Genomic DNA, 22,985 nt, shown 5'->3' with positions numbered 1-22,985 from the left:
AAAAAGACCCACGACAACCACCTTCTGTGAGTTATGAGATCTCGCGGCAACTCAATGCCGTAGATTGTGCGTTCTCGCGGCAACTGCTTGCTGTAAATATTTTGTGTGATTAATGGAGTGGTGCTAGTACCTTTGAATTGGTCAAAAAGGTGCTAGTCCTATTTATGGGGGTGTCCATAATACAAAATATCGCGATAAATATCCATATTTCAACAAAAGATATATAAATATCACGATATATTTAGATATATATAAGACGCAAATATCCGTGATATTTCGATAATATTTATGATATTTTGCGATATTTTACTATATTTGGTGATATTTTGTATAGATAATAATTTTATTTAATATTTAATATTATATTTCAAATAAATATAAATTATATATTAAAAAATATCTATAATATCTATGATATTTATCGATATTTTATATATATATCCACAATATTTACATATGAAACAATGTCAAATATCTACAAAGAAAAAGATATATCCACGATACAAATCTATAAATCAGGAATCAATATTTTGGGGTGTAAATACTGTGGCACTTCTTTTTTGGGCCACTTAATTTTGTTGATTGGGCTTTGCCGCCAATTATAGCAAACCACTTTTGAGCTGCTCAGCGGAATCATAGGTTTCGGGGGTTGGTCTTTTTGAGTAGCAGTCCATTTTTTCTCATCTCCAAAAGTCCAAACCAACCATCCCTTTTGCAAAATCCATGGAACTTCATAATTCTGCAGAAAAGTTTTCCATTTTGCTATTTTTTTTTTAAAGAGAAATGCAAATGCAAATGCCCAAGTGGAAAACTCTGTTCATTTTAAAGAATTCTATCTCCTTGTATTCTCATTATGCTTTCTTTCACTCAACTACTGCAACTCTAGCTAAATGGAAGAACAAGTGGAATGATGTAAGTTCTCTTCTCTTAAAGTTATTATCTTTTCTCTTCTTTTACCTGTTTGAATTGTTTTTCTGGGTTTTTTTTATTGGTCAAAGACTTAAAGACTGAGAATTTATCATTGTTTAAGGTGTAGCCAGACTCTGTGACATTGTAATGTTTGGTCCTATTTTGAAAAAGAAACAAATTTCATGAACTGATGCTGAGAAAGGTTTGATATGCATGGTGGGCAAATCATTAGAACTCTTCATTTTGTTTGCCAGTAAGATGTACTTTAAAGTTCTAGCTGTTAGTTAGTTCATCAAAAAGGTCTGTAGGATTGAGGCAAACAAGGAATCGAGGCAAAGCTCAAACACTTTAAACCACATTTAAAACCAGTAATCTTGTTTATATATATACTAGGGTATGCCCGTGCCTACGGCCCGCGAGACCTCGACGCGCCTGCCACATTACCCCGACAACTCATCGCGCTTCGTCGCAAGGCGTACACGCATTTTAGGTGTAAAATATTCGGCACAAGACCAGCGAAACAACTCAATTTATAAATACACCCGCAAGGCCATCCCAATTACCCATTATCTATAAACCCAAATCAATTGGAGGCGCCAAACGGTTTATGGGCTTGCCCAACAATTTATAAGTCCAAAAATTGTTGTTGACTTTTGGTTGATTTTTGGATAGATCTCATAGTATTAACTACACTTAACAAAATTACACAAACTCTCCAAACACTTGGATCTGCCATGTCACAACTTAGAAAAGACAATGACAACCATTGGATGGAGTCTCTGTGGGCTCCACACCATTGCTTTTTATTATATATATATATATATATATATATATATATATATATATATCACATACTAAAAAGTTATAATTTCCTCATGTTTAAACATGACTGTCACCAATGGGTTGAGTAGGCAAGTTGGTGTGGTTTACTGGATGGCAAGTTTCATTTGTACACCTTTTAAAGCTTTATGTGTTTAGTAACTCAACTGCTCCTACGAGTATATCTCTGTTTTCCTTGTTTTTCCTTAAAAAGTTGGCGTTATCCTGTTTGCACACAAAGTTTAAATTGGAAAATCTGTTTGCAGGACCCAGGAAGAGTGCAACGACCTACTAAGGTATGCAAACCCAGAAGCAATTTTGATTAATCTGGTAGTGTAAGTCGTGGAACATATGGTTAGTCTGTTATGCTTTTAGTAACTCAACTGCTTACCTACAAGCATATCTCTGTTTTCCTTGTTTTTCCTCAAAAAGTTGGCGTTATCCTTTTTGCACGCAAAGTTTAAATTGGAAAATCTGTTTGCAGGACCCAGGAAGAGTTCAACGACCTACTAAGGTATGCAAACCCAGAAGCACTTTTGATTAATCTGGTAGTGTAAGTCGTGGAACATATGGTTAGTCTGTTATGCTTTTAGTAACTCAACTGCTTACCTACGAGCATATCTTTGTTTTCCATGTTTTCCCTTAAAAAGTTACGTTATCCTTTTTGCACGCAAAGTTTAAATTGGAAAATTTGTTGTCAGGACCCAGGAAGAGCTCAACGACCTACTAAGGTATGCAAACCCAGAAGCACTTTTGATTAATCTGGTAGTGTAAGTCGTGGAACATATGGTTAGTCTGTTATGCTTTTAGTAACTCAACTGCTTACCTACGAGCATATCTTTGTTTTCCATGTTTTCCCTTAAAAAGTTATGTTATCCTTTTTGCACGCAAAGTTTAAATTGGAAAATTTGTTGTCAGGACCCAGGAAGAGCTCAACGACCTACTAAGGTATGCAAACCCAGAAGCACTTTTGATTAATCTGGTAGTGTAAGTTGTGGAACATATGGTTAGTCTGTTATGCTTTTGGTAACTCAACTGCTTACGGACAAGCATATCTCTTTTTTCCATGCTTTTGCTTAAAAGTTATGTACTTAAGTAATCCTTTTTGCACGCAAAGTTTAAATTGGAAAATCTGTTTGCAGGACCCAGGAAGAGCTCAACGACCTACCAAGGCATGCAAACCCAGAAGTACTTTTGATTAATCTGGTAGTGTAAGTTGTGGAATGTATGGTTAATCTGTTTGCACAGAGTGGGAATCTCCTAGAACGGAGGTGTCTATTTCAGTTTCCTTCCTTGAAAACGGGAAGTTATTTTTTTATCACTGGAAAAATGCAACAATGCTGAAAATAAGGAAAAATCTAAAAATATGAGTGTGTGATGTTCTGGTGGATATTAACCACCCCACCCACACACAAAAAGTAGAGAAACAACAACAAAAAGAAGAAATAAAAGGAAAAGAAATCCATTCGTGATACTGATTCACCAATAGGGTGCATTAAATGTGTACACACTTGACATGGTCACCAAGTATATATATGGGCTTAAAACGGTGTTGCGAGAAACTTATATTGGTTTTGAGGTACTACACTGAGTGAAGTTTAAGTAGATTTTTTTATGTGCACCTGTGTCGGGAATATTTTATTTGTCCACTGACAACAACCTTTGGATTTAGACTAATGTCAGATATGAAATACGTCAAAGGCGTGCGGATGCAAAAAAGGCGCTAAATGATTTTATCTTCAGTAGAGGTTGCTCTACTTTGCCATTTAAGGTAGTCCTCTTATTTATGCTTGGAAAAATATATATGGTTGTGGCAACTTAAAGGTTTATTTATGTCTTCTTTCCATTGACTAGATGCAATGAAGAGATGAAGTCGCCTATCCAAAAATCAAGGATGCAATGTTGGCAAAAAACTATTATTTCCCATGTAGTTTTTTTTTTAGCTTGACATCTGGTGTTTACTGTCCAGAAAGCCAGTTCAACATTGGAGACTGACAGGGCAAGTGGCTGGGATGCAGTAGAAGCAGATAATTCTAAGAAGAAGCAGTCTCGATCAAAAAAGTTATGCCGTTCATCACAAGCTAAAAAAGGCGAGTCTATTGGATATAACCTATGTTACATGGACACGCCATATTTCAAAAAAAATCCGTGTCGGATACGTATCCACGTGTCCGTGTCGGACACACATGGACACACATATTGTATGTAACCTAAATTTCTTATATCTTACCGTGTCAGACACTTCGTATCCGTGTCGGATACGGACACACGTGTCCGTGTCAGTGTAACTTAGGATATAACTTTTGCTGTTTAAGCATTAATAACCCCTGACTAGGCATTGATATTTCTAGAAAATGTGTATTTTGCATTGTTTGAAACCTTAGTGGATGAGCGACATACTGCATATTATTTCTCTTTTGTAACATGTGATTAAGGTTCTTTGACATAGTAATAACCTTATTGGTATTGATACCTATAAGGTAATAGCCTTCTAATATCATAAATAACATAATAGACTCTATTAGTATCAATACCAAAGTTTCGAAGCTAAGGTCTCTTTTTTTTTTTTTTTTTGGGAAAGGGTTTGCATTTTTACAATTGCACCCTCTTACAACTGGGTATCTCATTGTGTCCCATGTTCAGGCAACCGAAGACGGAAGAAATTCTGTGCTGACTCTGACGAAGAGTCGGACAATGTCTTTCGAGCTACATTTGGAAACAGATGTTATACGTGGTCATTTAGAGACTGGGATGAACCCAGTTTCCAGACTTCTTCGGCTGAATTTGAGTGGAGAGATCAATCAAGGTGGAATAAAAATAGGAGAAGAGTTTGGGACTCTGCTAGTGATATTGATGATGATGATGTTGATGACAAGTCATGCATTGTAGGTTCATACTCTGATAGAATGGTTCTTGGTTTGCCACCAACAGGCCCTCTAAAGATTGATTTCGTCAAAAGCACGTAAGTAGGCTATTACTGTTGTGCATTATGAACGTGTAGTCATTGACATGGTAGTTTTTGCCTTTACGCTTGGAATGGGTAAAGAAAATGTTTCGCCTTTACTTACATGTACATTTCAAATTGCTTCTTATAGATTCCGCTCCTTGGCTTTGAAGTGGCATCCTGATAAGCATCAAGGTCCTTCACAGGTAAGGTTATATTTCTTGTGTGTCTTATTCATTTGTCAAGATGATAGATGGCATACTATTGTGAGTCTGTGACACAAGACTAGAGAAGGTAGATGAAGAGCATTAAATAAGTCGGGTAGGATTTAAAAGGGGGTACTACTTCTTGTTAACATATTGACAAAAAAAGCACTTAAACTTAGAAATGGTCCGTACAATTCTGATTCACATGTGTTTGGGACAGGCACAGGCCGAGGAAAAGTTCAAACAATGTGTCAATGCATACAAGGCCTTATGCAATGCCCTCCCTTCGAAATGAGCTAAGGGCAAACTCTTAGTGTTATTCTTCTGGACAAGTTCTTCCTTGGCAATGTTGTCCCCGCTACTGATGACTGGCGTCCAGTGGTGATCGACGTGAAATTATTTGCCTCAATAAAATTATATCCAATTTATTATTTTTTATCATTTTCTTGTTAATAAATGAAATATTGTTGATTTGAACTGTATATTAGGTATCACAATTTTGCTGAAGGCCTTGTGGTGGTGGCTGTTACTTCTTGTTTTTTCTTTTCCTTCCCCAGCATTTCAGCAATACTTATGTGTAATGTGTACACTGGAATGCATCCTGACCAATTTTTGTTACAACCCATCGATCACATCCTTCAATTATTCCATTGAAGACTTTTATGGGAATATTTTGAAAATCTGGTGCGTTTGTCTCTTTGATCAAGGTCATGTCATGTTTACTGAAAACAATAACAGCATGATGCTGGAGCTTAGATTTATAAGCACCTTCTGAAGTTTCTAATCATAGTTTTGCCAATGATTCTTGTGTTCATTAAGTTATTTGAGGGTTTTGATGAAATTTGACACGAGTTCAAGTAGCACCAGAAAGGCCAACAAAGCACCACTTAATAGTCTTACATTAGTCTTTTGTCTGTAATTTGCACTTTGAGATGCCCCATTGGAATAAGTGAATAACATGTCATTTGCATAAACTTGCTGTAAGATTTAGGCCTACATATCAGAATGATAACGATCACTTCCAATGAAAAATGTTTTAATTCCAAAACTATAAGATGACAGGGTATAATACAAATTCAAGAAAATTAAAACTAAAATTGAATTAACAGAAATAGTTATTGATAAAAATAGCATTCTAATAATTACATTAAGCAGGATTCAGTAAACTCATACTTATGGTCTTGTTTTAATAACAGTAACAAGAATGTTTTCTTTTCTTTTTTGATAAAGACTGGTAAACCAAGCATGGTATCAATGTTTAACTATTTCCATCATGCATCATCCATTGAACTTCTATTATAGAAAAACAACATAAAAAAAAATTGCAAAATTAAGCAAAATATAAAAAGAAAAAAAATTCAAATAATCCATTCTCCTGTAAATCCTGCTTACAGAACAAACCCTTTGTCTAGAACCTTCTAGAAACAGAGTAGAACAACAGAGGAAGAAACCATAAACCCATAGATCAAAATCAAGAAGCCAAAATGCAAAGCCCAATTCCTCTTGAACTTACCAAAATAACTCTCTGGTGGTTCTTGATAATGTATCTCAAACTCTTCAGCACCACTCTCATCTCCATCAATATTCCTACTAACCCTCATCTTCATCTGCCTTAATCTTTCAGTTGCAAGGCCCAAAGTTAACTTATGACACCTTCTTTGATACTTGAACCCATTAATGCATCTAAGTGTTTGAGCAACTGAAACATAGAAGATTATATGTGCAAGAGAAAGAAGCCCAATGGGTATCCAACAATGTCTACATTGTAATCTTGGTGATTGAACTTGGGCTGCAAAACAAGAACCAGAAAAAGGAAAAAAAAGAACTGAAAAAAGCTTCCAAAGTTCTTTCTTTTGAAGATCAACTGCTCTTTTTTTCTCTAAAGTTTTCTCAAAGTGAAGTTGAATAATGGTGTTTAGAGCTTGTAGTGCTGTTTCTTTGGGGATGATTTGGTGTTCATAGTCTGCCATAGCTGGATAGTTTGAGTGTATCAGTGTGGTGTAGAAGAAAGAGACTCTTTTGGAATATGGAGTTGGTCTTAGTTGCTACTTACTACTTACTAACGTTTACAGTGATGACTGTCGAGTGTGTTGTGAATTTTGGTATCTTGTACAGTTCTATGCAAGTATGTAGCATTAGTCGCACACATCAATCAATTAATTACTCATGGCCTCAAGGGACAATCATAATTTATAAGAGCATTTTTAGGTGGTAGTATCACATATTAAAATCTGAATTTTATCGGAATTCCAACTCTAGATGGTAGTAAATTCAATCGTATAATATATTCGTTTGCATTCTTGTTCGCAAATTTGGTAATTTAGATGCGGATATGAAGTGACATTGGTAATGTTGCCCAAATATCTGAATTTTCTCGGAATTCCAACTCTAGATGGTAGTAAATTCAATCGTATAATATATTCGTTTGCATTATTGTTCGCAAATTTGGTAATTTAGATGGGGATGCGGATGCGAAGCGACATTGGTAATGTCGCGGGCCATTGCAAATGTCGCCCAAATTATTTTTTGACTTTGATCAGCACCACGCGCCAGTGGTACTATCACGCGAGTTATTTTTATTTTTTACTTTTTCAATTTGGTGCAATAGTGGGAATATCGTGTGAGTTTTTTTTCTAACTTGGAGGCGACAATGGTAACCAATAGCGCGTGGTATAGTCTACAATCTCATTTGCAGTCGATATTTACCAACCTAGAGATGCTCTAACTATCTACTAGTATCTAGTGCCGAATTATAAGGATTTCTTCTTTTGTGAGGACTTTTGTATAAACCGACTTCACTTTTCTTCTTTTACAATAAAAAAAAATTATATAAAATGATCCATCTTAGCTAGAAGATTTATGTGAAAATGAAAGTAGAGTGTTTCTAAAATGAAAATTGCATATTTTGTATTGGGGAGCATGGGACCGTTGCTCTTGCATTTGTCCTATAATTGCGCAGGGTCGTTTGGCTTTGGGTGTTGGTGCCCCACGTAAAATAAAGAAGCGCATGTGAGCTTGGTCAGTTCTTTTTGTCATTAACTGCTTCACTTGATGAGCACTTTTGATTCTGCACTTCTGTTATCATTGTCCCTTTCAAGACCTGCAACGGAATGTTATATGGATCTGGGCCTTTTTGTCAATTAAGCATTCGGCCCACTGTATTTCTTGACATCATTTAACTTTCCCTCTCTTTCTAATGACGCCCTCTTGTAAGGGTGGAAGCTAATCAAGCCGAGCTTTACTATGTTCAAACTCTAAACTCCGTTCTTTTATTTGGCCGAACTTTAAGCGAGCCGAGCCCAAATAGCTCAGTTATTTTACACTATAAAGATGTTATAAACGAACTATAATATAGACTCAAGTTTGGCTCATTTAACTAAATGACCGAGTTCAAGCCGAGCTGAGTCGCTCGGCTCAAATTCTACCCTTACCCTCTTGTACTGTGATTGTGTTAATAAGTGAAGCAAATAGACAGCAAAACAATTTAGCGCAACTGCACAAGAGCCAAAAGCCAAAGTGCCAAACCTTTTCTTAAATATGGACTTTTGTGACATGTTTCTTTGTTTCTCCCCTTGATATGTTCACAAATTTTAACCAAACAACGTACACTTCGTACAGATTTTGCAGTATGAAAAACTCGTCTATTTTGAAGTTCATGGTACACGCCCTTCAGCTAGCTTTAAAGAAAAGCGTATCTGTCTTGGTTCTGGGTCTACTCAGTAATGGTCCTTGAAGAAGGGTTGTTGATTACATTCTCATAAACATCTTCAGCATCTCCATTTTCATGATCATTCTCGTTTCTGAGATCTTCGGCTGCCAAATCAAGGCCCATATGTTCTAGTCGAAGGGATTCAGATTGGTGTCTGTATTGGCTCGTCATGTGCATTACCAAGTCTTCTGCCTTCAAACCATAACTTGGACTGAGCACTTTGTCGATTTTATCCATCTTGTCTTTGTAAAGAGCTTCAAGTTGGTGAAAGTAGGGGCATGTCTTAGAATCTTCAGGTCGCATCTTGTTGCTCTCTTTAACCTTCCTGAAGTACTTGTTGATGTTCTCCCATTTCTCCTTGCACCTCTTAGCACTCCGATTGTAACCAAACCTTCTCATTGCCGCTGAGATTTCCTCCCATAAAGATCCTTTAGGTATATTACCTTGATACCTATGTTCAAGGTCACTCCGGAGCACAATCAAGGCCTGAACTTCAGCTTTAGGCCATCGAGAACAACTCATTTTGATGAAATTCCGACCTTTGTCCAAATGCAGATTGTCGACAGTTCTCTCCATTGATAATGGGCTATCCTTCTGTTCAGATACCTTCTCCAAAAATGCAATCACAGCAGCATTCCTTGTGGTTGCAGCTAGTCGCTCTTCGACTAGAGTCTCGTGCTCTCTGTTAAGTCTCTCCATTTCTTGTGTCTTCCAAGCTTCTTCCCTTGCCATATGCTCATGTTCGAGTCGCTCCAAAGTTTTTAAGAACTGATTTTGGAAGATCTCTTGTTTTCGTACTACCTCTTCTATTAAATTCTCAAAGAAAGTACTCCACTTCCTTTTCGTGTAGCCAGACTTTTCGCGTAAAGACGACCGTGGTGAGAGGGAAGTCGAGATGAATTCAGAAATATAAATATTTTGGCAAGATTGGTAAGCATTAGCCTGAGGGCTGTCTGCTGGATTTGTTGGTGTCACATTCAGTACTGTTGTTGATATTGGAATTGGATTTGGAATTTGAATCTCAAATGAAAGTGGTGGAAGAGAGGGACGGCTGTCTATAGCTTCTAATTGGTTAGAGAAACGGTAGGGTTTGCCATCAACTCTTGCAGCCCGCTCTTTTGTTCTTTTGTGGTACTTGTATATGTTCTCAAACTTCTCCTTGCATTTCTTCGCACTTCGGCAGTAGCCAAGCTCTGCTAGTTTCCTGATCACAACACTCACTTCTGTTCATTTTACCTTGTAAATACAAATAAAGACCATATAAAGGCAGTAACCAAGCTCTGCTAGTTTCCTGATCACAACACTCACTTCTGTTCATTTTACCTTGTAAATACAAATAAAGACCATATAAAGGGACTCGCATTGAAGATGAAAATGCACCAATTGAACTATTAAACAGGAGTCCTATTCTAAAAAATTCCTTAACATGGGAAGGTGTCGAGTATGGTACCTTGGTATAGTAGAGAAACTTACCTGTTTTTTAACAAGTTAGGATAAAGAATGTACAAGGTTAAGATCAATAAAAGCATAATATCTTTTAACAGATAAACTTACACCACGAGAGGCAAAACAATCAAAAGATAAATTATTAAAAGAAGAAGAAAATAACACACAGCTATACTTTTCACATTGGGACACACACACACACACACACACTAAAAAAAATAAAAAATAAAAAAATAAAAATTACGTCTAAGATCAGAGAGAAATCATACAATTGGAGTGAGGTTCAAATTTACCATAGAAATATTGGGAAAATAACCGATTCAAAGGGATTAACTAATGTCTTCGAAACAGAAATCAGCACTTTTTGAGGAAGTAATTTAGTCCCAATCAAAATTTAAACCCACCTTTTCAAATTACCATTTCTTTTGGTCAGTATAAAGACCAAAGTTATATCAGCTTTGTCCACAAACAATCAATTTTACTTGAACTTAAAGAAGAAACGTTTTGCTCAAATTAGTCCCTCCATATTTGAGCTTTCAAACTAGTAAATATATTTTTTTTCAACTTTCTATTGTCAAATTGGCTGACAGAGTGCCCATACATGGAAGGTTTCCCTAGAAAACTGAAATATATTTTGTGATGAGAATAGCAACTTAATTATTAGGAGGTGACCTGTATAAAGTTGTCTCTTTCGAGATTGTTTTGGCATGCTCTTGCATGATAATAAATATATTTTAAGAGTAAGGTTAATTATGTCCTCCCAATCTTGGTGTAAAAGTTTTCTCTATATTTTAACAAATTCTCGCTCCAATTCTGGATGTTCGTAGAAAAAGCTAACACAGATAATAACTGAAGAATAATGAAACTGTTGCCAAGAATTGAAGCGGCAAGTAAAAATAAAAATTGAACTGTTACCTAGAAATGGCTTCCCAAAGTGGACCTTTAAGTGTAGATTCTTTAAATGCGATGTCCATATCAGATCTAATCTTCAACAGAGCCAAAGTTTCTTGTCTGGGCCATCTAATAGCAACCGAACTTTGACCACCTTGTTCACCTCTTACACCATCTTCATCTACAATATCATTAACTGCAACTGAATTTCTGCAACCTTCTTCACCTCCATCTCCCGTGTAATTAGTGGATACTGAATTTTGGAGACTTTCTTCACCTCTCCCTCCATGCCCATCTCCAGCATCATCAGTAACTGGATTAAAAACGATTACCTCCTTAGCATCATTACAATCGGTGGTAGTATTGGGATAACTTACCAAACTAGTCACCAACATCGACTCACCGGAAAATTACAGTTAGATATCTAACAGTAGGAAGTAAATTCAGGAGTTCTGTGAAGATGGTTTGGATGAATTTATTGTGGTATCAAAAATTTGTCTTCAATGATGGAATCTTTATCTCTCTCTCTGTGCTCCTTTGCTATTTTCTGTAAGGGAAAATACGTGTTTGATGCTCTTCATGGTTGGTAGTAAATGTCAAAAGAAGTTAGAAAGATAGAAACAATTTCGTCAGCAGGAACAACAGCTGCAGATACCGACAAGAGTGACAATAAATTGATTTGTTTGGCCATCTAAATTTAGTTAGAAGTTAGCTGTGTAGGTCATCTTTGCTTTTTGAGAAGATGTTCCCTCGATATCATTATTCAGTTTCCTTGTTCCAATACTGTGGTATGATGGAATGTTTTACGGCTCAAAAGATCATACCTGAGAATGGTTGTCCAGGGAATTCATCTTACATCAGAGCGATCATATTAAACAGCGTGGAACTAAGTCATTGTATTCCAGCTCCAAGCAGGGGAGTGCGTCTACCTGTTTACAAGGGATATGTTGATCAAAATAGCAGTCAGTAAAAACCATTCTAAGCAACTTTGAAGAACTCCATTAATATTCACCTGAGAAAGCAATTACTCTCAAAAGCTAAAGACAACAGCTCATTTTCTTAATCAAGACCCTTAAACATGGTGCAAGAGATTTGACATGTTGGGACTTCCATAAAGGAATCAGAAGACTGCCTGGGAAAAGGTCTGTTCTACGGTAGACTGAAATGCACGAATAAGACCACAACTGAAGAAAATATGTCAAGCCATCAAGGTGGAAACTCTTGTGAGGTCAGTCTCCATTCGTAAATAAGTGGGTATGTATGCTTCGTTCTCATTTCATGGAATATTTGCATTCTGCAATCTGAAGTGTAAGTTCTCCACAAAACAGTAATCGTTGACAGATCTCATAACCACCATCATTACTGCTGTCGCAACTATCACCAACCCTACTAGCATCACCACCAAAGCTACTACGGCCATCACCACCAGCAAAATCAATTGGCATACCCAGTTGCCCACCACCAGCATTGCAGCCAGACACCACCACCTTCATCATAGTTAGTAAGACCACCACCAAAGCTACTATTCACATTACAACATCACCGCCACCATCACATTGCCACCGTCAAAATCATTACTGACACCACCAGGGCGACCACTATACAATAATCACCGCCACACCAACACCACCACCAAAGCCACCACTTTACAGCTCCCCTCACCACTGCCACCACCACTTTACAGCTCCCCTCACCACTGCCACCACCACCAAATCCACAAATTTACCACTTGCACCAACACCACCACTGTAAAGACACAGATTAAATGACCACTCTCCCACCACAACCATCACCATCAACACTAAACCACCGCCAAGCCTATGCCAAAGAAAGATTCAACTATCATTTTGTAGCCCTGTTTATCTTAATGTAAACCAACAGAAGAGAAAAATTAAAAATGAATAAATATATGCTAGAAAATTGTGCATCCTAACAAAAATGGAATCACAGTTATCTTTGAAAAAACGTAGCCATTAGTGTATTACCTTCTTCCCTCTTGAAAGAAATCCCTGGGCTTACATGCCAAGACACAGCAAATGTAGCTTTCAGTTCACTTGTTCATGCATCAAACCAATAATGACGACCAATCCTCCTGAACAAAAAAAAAGTACCGATATATACAATTTGTTCAGGGACCCTTTCAGATGTAATTGCAACAATGTGCTAGATCTGTTGTTCTAGTAAGTGCAGCTAAGAGTTCAAACACAAGTTATCACACATTTGGGGCTGCAACTACTGGGCGTGCAATAAATGACTAGTGTATAAGTCGCTTTCATATCTGGCATATAAATACAAGGAAGAACATAAAGCAATATGGATTAATTGCTTACTAAAAAAATTTGCTCACCTGAACACCACCATCCCAAACAAGAATGAGAGGCTCTTAATCTTTTTGATGATGAGGTCGCCCGAACTTCGATAAAAGACCTGGAAAAACTTACCTACTCTTCAACACTCCTCCCCCCTACACACATACACAAGACTGGCACAAGAAATCTTTAAACATGTACATAGTATCACCGTGACAAATCTTAGACCAAAACAACTGAAATATTAGAGGATTTGTAACATCAATCAATGTGTACATAGATAAGATATTTGGCAGCTGAAAAACTAAACTAAACATAGTATTGGTATATCAAATAGATAAGCATGTCAGTAACAGTCATAGTATTGGTATATCAAAATAGATAAGCATGTCAGTAGCAGTCATGACTACCGAAAATACATTGCACCACATTCCCGTCTTCTACATGGTCTCCATGGATATTTTCCTAGCATTGTCTCAGTCCTCTCCCAGCTGACACCTAAAGTGGAAAACTGAAATAGCCGTGCCAAGCTACCACACAGCAAGATCTAAGCCCAGCCAACTCACTCAAATTTGCTAGAAATTCAATCATGAGACGCACCAAATCGAAACTACAATTAACATATTCAAATGGTACAACCACATACATGAATATTAGAAGGAAACAATTTTTTCCATAATGCACACGATTGAGTAATATCACATTTTTAAAACCCACAACACATATATTTGCCCTTCCGAGACTTTTGAGCAAATTTGGGAATAGATAAGATGTATACATGAGTCGCCATCCTCCATTGATGTACAGGAAATTAAAAGTTTTTTTCAGCCCTGTGTATAATATGATGCCTTGCATCTGTCAGTTATAGCCAGCTTCTAATTCCTTCCGTTTCAATTCTAACGCCATGCAGCTCATTTTCAAGCTTCATCCGCTCATTTTCAATCCTCAGTTTATCCAGCTCTCGATCTTTTTTCCTGCTAAACCGTTGCCACTTGAACCGCTGCTTCTCTAGCTCCAACATTTGTGCCTGAATCTGCAACTTCTGTTCTTCCAACTGAAGTGAGCGAGACTTTATCCACTGCTTCTGTAACCAAGCTGTTTTACTACCTTCTGAGAGCATTTGATTCATGTCGACAGGGGTGTTCTGTGGGTGAGGATAAGATCTTTTGTCACAATCCTGAGTTAAGGGGTTTCCAAAACTCACATCTTCATGGTCATGCCCCTGCTTCATCCTCTTTGCAAAACCGCCTTGAAACCCAAACATGGCCCCATTATCATGATTCTCCTCAGGCTCGTCATCACGGTCGTCACTGTCAGCGTCTTGATCGCCGTCGCCAACATCATCTTGTTGGTTCTTTCTTGTATCATGCATTTCATCATCCTCTCTGCTTCTGAGGGCCAGTTGCAAGGACCGCTGCAATGATGGATCAGGAGGGAGATGCAGTCTGTTTCCATTGTGGTATGAGCACATCTCTTCATAAAACAGATGCTTTGAGCTTAAAATCTTCCTAACAGTCTCCTTAGCTTTCTCCGAAAGGTGGTCCATCATATCTAAAAGTGCAGGATTTTCAACAACCTTACATGAAGTGCCCCTTCCAAGGATGTCTGTGAGTCTCTTGTACCTCTTGTTGAGGTCATTGAACTTATCTTCACACTGCTGAGGCGATACATAATATCCCCTTTCAGCCATGACTTTCGAGACTGACTTCCACTTCCCCTTCTTTTGCATAATTGCATATTTTCTTCTTCCCCCATTGCTACATTCAGCAGCAGCATCCTCACCCATGTAAGAAACAACAGTGATCAGAAGTATCACCATTGTATCATTCCACTTCATCCTTTGCCATGGCGACCCCCCTTTCTTCCCTCTACCCGCTTCACAATGCCCATCTACCCCACCTTCAGTAAAACTGGGTTCATCCTCATCACTCGTCGTTGTCTTTGCCCTCTCCCCTTTATTATATTCCGCTATGGCCATCGTTTGTTCACACTCGTGCATGCTCCCAACCGTGAGGGGGAAAACATCGTGCATTGGTTGGTGAGCCATCGATCCCTGCTGAGAATTCGGCTGCTGTTGTTGATGCAAAGCATGTGGGTGTTGTTGATGATGAACGTGCATCCCCCCTTGCAAGTCTACAACTCCATACGAAGAACCCGAAATCAAACTCCCTGTCGATAAATTCCCCTCCATTTCTCACATTCCAATCAAACTCATCTCATATTCTCCTCAATTAACTTAATTCCAACACATCTTCCACAATAAATCTAAAGATTCTCTGTCATTAAACACTTGGATAGTAAAATCTCTAAAAATTTCAACTCAACAATCAAAAATGGCATGCCACAAAATCACTTAATACACCTCACATAAAAGTTTAACTAACAAAATATGGAAACTTTACTGGCAATAAATAAAAAACCACGCCAATTAACTTATCTGGAATTGATACCTTGACTAAAGATTGTAACTTTTGACATTTGAGCTGATGCCAATTTTTGCAATTACAGATTTGAATCGAGCATTTTTCAAGTGAGAGTAAAAAATTTAAAGATGACGAAAAAGAATAAAAGAAGACGCTTCTCTTATTCTCTGTTTGGCTTGGGGAAAAAAATGAGTTTTTTTGGGTGAAGGTTCATTGAATTGAGGGTTAATAGTGTGGGACCATCTTATTTTTATGTCACGGTCACAACGTCTCTTGTTCTAGACTTGTGGGTGAAACAGTGGACTAGTTTTCTTCTACGCATACACAATAATTTTGTCAAAAGTTATTGTTATGTTTGAGATTTTATTTCACCAACTATTAGACCTAACCTCGCTCATTTGTAGGTGTTTGATATTTTTACTAATGGTTCAATCTACTATTAAGTCTATAACTTACACCACATATTATAAAGATCTACCTCCTCCCATCCATTTTCTTAATATACCAATGTTTTTTAGGGGATTAACTAAATTTATGTTTGTGGATTGATATTCATTTTTTTTTTATAAGTATTTGGGATATAATGATCTACTCTCTCAATGAGACGATTCAAATTCATAAACATCTCATTGGTTCAGTTTTACAAAGAAATGAACATTGCTGTTTGATAAGATTTAGCGAGGTAAAGTTCAAAATATTTGGTTTTCAAATCTAGTTCAAGATTGTTAATTGAACTGTTAATGTGTTGATGTTGAGAAATTGCCAATTTCAACTAATGTAAGATCGATAGCTTCCACATTAATGGTCATTTCACTTAGTTGAAAAGTGAATAAGTGATTACCAAAAAAGTGACTCAGTGTATTTAGGTTTGTATTGGCAGCATGAATTGACCAACCTGTGGAATAAGACCATGTATACTAGTTTTTAGTGTTCCCGTCCATTTTATGAATTGGGGCCACAACTAACGAGTAGGGTATAAACCAAGTAGATTGTGAAACCAGAAAAAAAGATATTTGGGGAATAGGGTATAAACCAAGTAGATTGTGAAACCAGAAAAAAAGATATTTGGGTTTATGTGAGATAACGACAGGAGAGAGAAATACATCATTTTATTATTCATTGATTTCATTCAAGTTATACACTCAAAAAATTGAGCTTTCTTTTTCACCCACTCATTTTCTTCTCTCACAAATTTCTCCCTTCATCTTTCCAGATTAAAATTAGAGATCATAAATAGGAGGAGCAAACAACAAAAAAAACATAAATGGTCTATGATTAATTCTTTTTCCCCATCTCCATTCCAATCGACCGACCATCACTTTGATTCTTCAATAAAATTATGTTGAATTGAGTTTGGTTTTTCTTTTTGAAGTTATTAATACGGGTTTTTTTTTGTCGATTTGTGTGTGTGTGTGTTTTTTTTTTTTTTGAGATTTTTATTCTATTGGGAGAGTTGAAAAAAAATACAATGAGAAACAGCCACATGAGACAATCTCTCTAAAGAAAAAGAGACCAAACAATTTATAGAGTAACTACTTTTTGAGTATCCACCACTCGTTTTCTATATCCTAAACATGGTCGAGTACTATCGATCAAGCTTTTTATGTTTAGTGTGTAACACTATCATTGCAAAAGGAGTTCGTAAACTTCATATCTCCTTCATGTGCTATGTAAACTAGTGGTGTGCATGAAAAAATAGTAAAATCAACTTGTAGTATAGCTCTCTATACTTTTTTTGTTCCAAAAGTGTCGTACTCTCCAATGGCATATATATATATTACTAATAAGATGGTACTAATCGGTCAGTACCATGACCTTGTACATCCAAATTTAATACATGACCCAGGAAAGGTGGAGGTATCTTCCACCAATACAAAGACCCAGGAGGTAAAACATTGGTAAATTCAGTAGGTTGAGTGATGAGATGATCCTATGCAAAGACTCCAATTCAAATGAGTCACCAAATTGGAAGCATAATTAAGCAAACAATCGCCAGCCTTGTTTGCTTTACGATAATTCCATTCAATTCTTTTTTCAGCGAATCTTACTCAAGCCATCACAAATGTCATCATAGAGAATCTTAATTTAATGGGGACTTCCTGATCACATCTTTTGGGGAGCAATTCATGTAAATATTTTGAATCGACTTCAATAACAATATTCTCCATTTGTAACTTAATAAGAGCAAGAACACCCAACCTTAAAGCATAGAACTTCAAAGAAAGATGGAAGTAGCATACTGAATAGGAGCAAAGAATACCAAAGATAAAACCACCTAGGCTATCTCGAAGAATGCAACCAGCACCAGCAGCTCCTGGGTTGCCTAATGAGTTTTTTGGGTTGGAGAAAAAATGAGTTTTTTGGGTGAAGGTTCATTGAATTGAGGGTTAGCGTGGAACCAACTTTGTGTGTCTCATTTTATGTCACGGTTCTAGGTGAAACAGTGACTAGTTTTCTTCTACGTATACACAATAATTTTGTCGAATTGTCCGAAATATCGACAAGTCAATGTAATATTTCCCCAAATTATGTGGAACACAAAAGTTATTGTGATGTTTGAGATTTTATTTCACCAACTATCCGACCTAACCTCTCTCATTTGTAGGTGTTTGATATTTTTACTAATGGTTCAATCTACTATTAAGTCTATAACTAAGACAAATGCTACTTTAATTACTTGATTATTTACACCACATATTTTTATAAAGATCTACCTCCTCCCATCAATTTTCTTAATATACCACTGTTTTTTAGGCTTAACTAAATTTATGTTTGTTGACTGACTGATATTCATTTTTCTTATTTTATAAGCATTTGGGATATAATGATCTACTCTCTCAATGAGACTATTCAAATTCATAAACATCTAATTGGTTCAATTTTACAAAGAAATGACCATTGCTAGCTGATAAGATTGTCAATTGCAACTAATGTAAGATCGATAGCTTCGACATTAATGGTCCTTTCATTTAGTTAGTGAATAAGTGATTATCAAAAAAGTGATTCAGGGGCTATTTGTTTTTTTGGGTTGAGTTATAAGAGGGTCTTATAAAGTGGTTTGTTTTTTATTTTAAGTTCCTCTTATAAACATTTGTAAAAATAGAAAAAAAAAAATAAATACACGACATTCTATAGATGATTATTTGACAAATATAACCCTATTTTATATCATATTTAACTTGAATAGATTAATTTGAAACAAGCGTATAATTTGATTTTCGGTTTCAAATCAATTTTGATAATTAGAATATCGATTTTAAGAAATTACCTTAATTGACAGTGGTAGTGGTAGTGGAGGTGATAATATTGGTCTTAATATCACGGTGGTGGTGGTGGTAGTGGTAGTGGAAGTTGTAGATATTTTAATAGCACGGTGGTGGTGGTGGTGGTAGTGATAGTCTTAATAGTACGGTGGTAGTGGTGGTGGTAGTAGTGAAGGTGATGATATTGGTCTTAATAGCACTGTGGTAATGGTGGTGATAGTCTTAATAGTACGATGGTAGTGGTGGTGATAGTCTTAATAATGGTGGTAGTAGTGGCAGCAGTGGCGGTGGTGGCCAGAGCAATGAAATTATTTGAAGAAAAAGATAATGAAAAGGGAAAAAAAGATAAATGAGGCTAGGGGTAATAGATCCAATTTTGGTACTTATAGAATTGGAAAGATCTTATAAGACATTTCTAAGAATGCCTTTTATAATAGGCAAAAAACAAACAAAAAAAATATCCAAAATCACTGGAACAGGACACATCTTATAAGAGGTTATAAGACCGGTTTTATAATAGACAAAAACAAATATCCCTCAATATATTCATCAATCAAGCTTTTTATGTTTAGTGTGTAGCACTGTCATAGTATGATTACATTAGGGAAAATCTAGATTTGCGGAAGGAGTTCGTAAACTTCATATCTCTTTTATGTGCTATGTAAACTAGTGGTGTGCATGAAAAAAATAGTAAAATCAACTAGTAGTATATCTCTCTATACTTTTTGTTCAAAAAGTGTCATACTCTCCAATGTCAGATTATTACAACAACTGAAGACTTTTAGGACTTAATAGTAGTAAATTCGTTTTAGAACAGAATCGAAAGTTTCAACATAGGTCTACATTTCAATTGCCAGATGATTTATCGACATTTCACGAAACAAAGAGTCGGCATTTCCTGGCAAACAAAATAAGCGGCCGAATGTTAAAAACTGGGGTGGGCTGAAAGAAGAAGAAAAAAAAGAGTAGTAACAATGGCGAGTAGTAACAATGAAGAAGAGAGTGCAGTGAAAGAGCCACTCGATCTCATACGTCTAAGTCTTGATGAACGTATCTACGTCAAGCTTCGTTCCGACAGAGAACTCCGTGGAAAGCTTCACGTAATTTCATTTTCTACTTAATTTTCTCTGGGTGTTTATGTCATGGGCTTGTTGTTAATCTTCTGTTCACTTAGGCAAATTATTATACCCTTCTTTTTGCAATATATTTCGTTAGGCTTGTTATTGTCTTCATTGTGTACTCATGAGCTGGATTGTTTGAGTAAAGATCTCTTTTTTATTGGTTTCTTTAGGTTAGGGAAGTCTATCCTTGAGTGGTTCCCAGTCTAGGATGTTTACTTGGGTTTAAGCCATGGGGTTTATGCTTGGGTAGATATATAGTGGAGTTTATCTATAAACGGATCAAAGACAAAAAATTTAGTGTTTGTGTCCAGTTCCTTTAAATGTTTAAAATTAGAGTATGGCATGGATAAATTCATATAGTGATTGAAAGTTTAAATAAATAACCTTACCCCTGTATGGTCTCGAGAGCGTTGGAGCTATACTACTTTATGTTGTTTTTTGGCATCACTACTTCATAAGGTTCTTAGAGATAAACCGTCTTTGGTTTAGCATACCATCCTCCATAGTTTAAAAGAACATAGAGAGCAGGGCTTATACATTTGGAAGACTATGTTAGATCAGATGCTGGGTTTGTATTTTTGGCATTTTTTTGCTGTTTATTGTTTTCTTTATATAATTGGTGTGTTATCTTCTCACCAGCTCCCACCCTTGCTCCTTTTGTGCATTCATCATTGGTTCTTTAAGGAACAAATGAGGGAAGCAGCGTGGGAACTCTGCTCAAAACTTATCTGAGGTTTACTAACTATCTTTCACTGGTTTGGTGGTGGTTTTAATTTCCAGGCCTATGACCAGCATTTGAATATGATACTCGGGGATGTTGAAGAAACTATCACGACAGTGGAGATAGACGATGAAACCTATGAGGAGATTGTTCGGGTATGCCACTCTTTACATTACTATGTTAATTTAAGTTTTCAATTGGCGTTGTTGCGAATTTAATGCCTTAGGGAAGGTTTCACTTGAGATCATTTTTAAAATGTTTGCATAAATGTTGCTTGATAAAGAATCTGTAAGAGTGTTAGAATTTTTCTAACTTGGAATCTTGATAGTCTTTACTTTGGAAGTACAGTTGGTTTTCATATCCGCAAGTGATATTTAACTCCATAATAGGAAGGGAAATAACAAATATAGCCACATACCTAATCCGTTATGTTAAATTTGTTTACTTACTTACCCCTAAGTCTGTATTCTTGTATAAATAGGAAGGGAAATAACAAATATAGCCCTATACCTTTTCTCTTATGTTAGGTCTGTATTCTTGTATAAACATTGCTGCAAATTCTTTCATTAGCTATACTGATGAGATTCCCTATTACCATAGTTAGAGATTTGAAAATTTGTGGAATTTTGAGAATTTGAGTAGCTCAAAAACTGATTTCTGTACACTCTTGAGATGTTGACGTTATTGGATTACATTACCCAGTGACCCTATATCTCTGCTCATTAACCCGTTGACCTTATTGTACCTAGAAGTTTCCACATCATGTCTAACAGGATTTTGTGGTAGTGTTGATTTACGTAACATTTCTTTCTTGCTAATGTATAGCACAGAGTTCCCTTGTTAAGACCTTTTTGTAAGCTTCTGCCTCGAATGTTTGCTTCATTGCCTTCATGATCTTGATCAGCAGCTCTTAAATGTATAACCAAATAGCTTTAATTAAATTATTGTGCACACCAAAAATAAAGCATATATGATCCAGGCGTTATCTGAATTAATTGCACTTGACACCATTGTGCATTTAAGCATCATATGATCTAGTGCAAGCCTCAACTCTTGGTAGTCTTCCTCGTCACCTACTCATCGATCGCTTCATTGGCGTCGTATGGATATTTTGTTTGACAAAAGAAAGATCTACTTAGGTGATGAGAGGCTTTGTTCTTTGCGACATGATCCACTCTAGCATAAGAAAAAAAATCACAATTAGAAAGAAAGGAAATGACTTGAAAAACAGTGGGTACTGCATATGATGGAAAAGAGAAATCTAGTCAAACCGCAAATACTTCTCTACGTGTTTTATTAATTGTTTAATCTTAGTTATGCCTTTGATGTTTTGAACCGTTAATCATAAATATGATTTTGCTCTCTTGTTTTGTTTGTTTTTCAGACTACGAAGAGAAATGTTCAGTATCTGTTTGTTAGGGGAGATGGTGTAATATTGGTTTCACCACCATTAAGGACTGCTTGATGGAGATATACAGCGTAATCAGAAGGGATATTATTGCTGTTTCGCTGGATCATGTTTCTGTTTCTTTCATGTTTGTTAGGTTTGAGCCCCGTCCCGAACGACTATTTTTTCATCAACGGGATTGAAGTTTCATTGAGTTTGTAGAAGGTTGAAAATGTAATTCAGTCATTTTTTTTCAGCACTGGGCTCAACTTTTATGTCATATATATGAAATTATTTTAGGATGCTTCTTTTCCCCTCCTTTCTTTATTGCAGTCTATACAGTTGCTAAGTTGTCGAGATATTAGTGATTACTGACCCACTGACCCCCATGACTTGAAGTTGGAATTCACCCCGAGTGTTCTTGAGTTTCTTCAGTGGTTCCCACTGACATATATCATGATTGAATTGTCATCCAGTAACATTATACCCTTATGCCAAATGTCGGAGAATCTCTTGTTGCTAGTGTTGAATTCTGCTTTCCATTCATACTATGATTACTCTTAATAGAACTATGGGCCGATGTGGCATTGCTCAAATTCTAAGCTCCTTTTCCTCATATCTATCGTCTACGTCTCTAATTGCATGTCACTCTTTCTGTTACTACGGTTTACTTCGTGGAGAAAATACAGAATTAAACTTGGTCGAAGAAAACAGCTTAACGTTTCAGCTTATAGGACAAAAGTTTGAATAGTAAACCATGAACCTGGAGCCAATCAGCCAACTTAAATGATAATTGTTTCTCTGCGCAAACTATGATGGGTTTATAATTCCATGAGC

The 22,985-nt window shown here is 36.5% G+C and overlaps 4 protein-coding genes and 1 pseudogene across 39 annotated transcripts; 2 read left to right on the top strand and 3 right to left on the bottom strand.

Annotated features, from left to right (window-relative positions):
• Nucleotides 1-640: 640 nt before the first annotated feature.
• Nucleotides 641-5,662, top strand: LOC147490581 (uncharacterized). 28 transcript variants are annotated; one of them, XR_015199372.1, is made up of 12 exons: nucleotides 641-912; nucleotides 1,995-2,024; nucleotides 2,213-2,242; nucleotides 2,437-2,459; nucleotides 2,647-2,676; nucleotides 2,871-2,934; nucleotides 3,401-3,499; nucleotides 3,698-3,818; nucleotides 4,372-4,690; nucleotides 4,824-4,878; nucleotides 5,099-5,259; nucleotides 5,367-5,662. XR_015199372.1 is itself a non-coding variant. In XM_086567030.1 (11 exons), the coding sequence occupies exons 1-11, from the start codon at nucleotides 784-786 to the stop codon at nucleotides 5,171-5,173; spliced, it is 975 nt and encodes a 324-aa protein (XP_086423156.1). In that variant the 5' UTR covers nucleotides 642-783; the 3' UTR covers nucleotides 5,174-5,385. The 28 variants fall into 28 exon arrangements, 27 of the variants coding, with proteins under 27 accessions (XP_086423156.1, XP_086423159.1, XP_086423160.1 ...); XM_086567030.1 differs by having other exon boundaries at nucleotides 642-912; nucleotides 5,099-5,385; XM_086567031.1 differs by having other exon boundaries at nucleotides 643-912; nucleotides 2,430-2,459; nucleotides 2,871-2,900; nucleotides 5,099-5,385.
• A 397-nt stretch (nucleotides 5,663-6,059) lies between these two features.
• On the bottom strand, nucleotides 6,060-7,065 carry LOC147490580 (uncharacterized). Its single transcript, XM_086567058.1, has one exon. The coding sequence runs from the start codon at nucleotides 6,846-6,848 to the stop codon at nucleotides 6,297-6,299; it is 552 nt and encodes a 183-aa protein (XP_086423184.1). The 5' UTR covers nucleotides 6,849-7,065; the 3' UTR covers nucleotides 6,060-6,296.
• Nucleotides 7,066-8,388: 1,323 nt separating this feature from the next.
• Nucleotides 8,389-12,994, bottom strand: LOC147490579 (trihelix transcription factor DF1-like). Of its 8 annotated transcripts, none has more exons than XM_086565616.1 (5): nucleotides 12,910-12,994; nucleotides 11,937-12,742; nucleotides 11,749-11,853; nucleotides 10,949-11,471; nucleotides 8,389-9,791 (listed from the first exon to the last, which is right to left on the bottom strand). In XM_086565616.1, the coding sequence occupies exons 4-5, from the start codon at nucleotides 11,317-11,319 to the stop codon at nucleotides 8,591-8,593; spliced, it is 1,572 nt and encodes a 523-aa protein (XP_086421742.1). In that variant the 5' UTR covers nucleotides 11,320-11,471; nucleotides 11,749-11,853; nucleotides 11,937-12,742; nucleotides 12,910-12,994; the 3' UTR covers nucleotides 8,389-8,590. The 8 variants fall into 8 exon arrangements, with proteins under 8 accessions (XP_086421742.1, XP_086421744.1, XP_086421747.1 ...); XM_086565618.1 differs by having other exon boundaries at nucleotides 12,057-12,742; XM_086565621.1 differs by lacking the exon at nucleotides 12,910-12,994 and having other exon boundaries at nucleotides 10,949-11,237; nucleotides 11,328-11,471; nucleotides 11,937-12,782.
• Nucleotides 12,995-14,066: 1,072 nt separating this feature from the next.
• Nucleotides 14,067-15,856, bottom strand: LOC147490578 (uncharacterized; annotated as a pseudogene). The gene is made up of 2 exons (XR_015198445.1): nucleotides 15,684-15,856; nucleotides 14,067-15,509 (listed from the first exon to the last, which is right to left on the bottom strand). The product of XR_015198445.1 is annotated as an uncharacterized LOC147490578 (transcript).
• Nucleotides 15,857-19,799: 3,943 nt separating this feature from the next.
• On the top strand, nucleotides 19,800-22,454 carry LOC147490577 (sm-like protein LSM3B). The gene is made up of 3 exons (XM_086566579.1): nucleotides 19,800-20,019; nucleotides 20,821-20,916; nucleotides 22,146-22,454. Exons 1-3 carry the CDS (start codon nucleotides 19,894-19,896, stop codon nucleotides 22,224-22,226), a joined length of 303 nt encoding a protein of 100 aa, XP_086422705.1. The 5' UTR covers nucleotides 19,800-19,893; the 3' UTR covers nucleotides 22,227-22,454.
• The last annotated feature ends 531 nt before the right edge of the window (nucleotides 22,455-22,985 follow it).

This window comes from Coptis chinensis, chromosome 6 (genome assembly GCF_015680905.1).
Source record: "Coptis chinensis isolate HL-2020 chromosome 6, ASM1568090v1, whole genome shotgun sequence".
In the NCBI taxonomy this organism is placed as follows: domain Eukaryota; kingdom Viridiplantae; phylum Streptophyta; class Magnoliopsida; order Ranunculales; family Ranunculaceae; genus Coptis; species Coptis chinensis.
The sequence above is the reverse complement of the archived record's forward strand: the minus strand, read 5'-3'. Positions and strand labels throughout refer to the sequence as shown.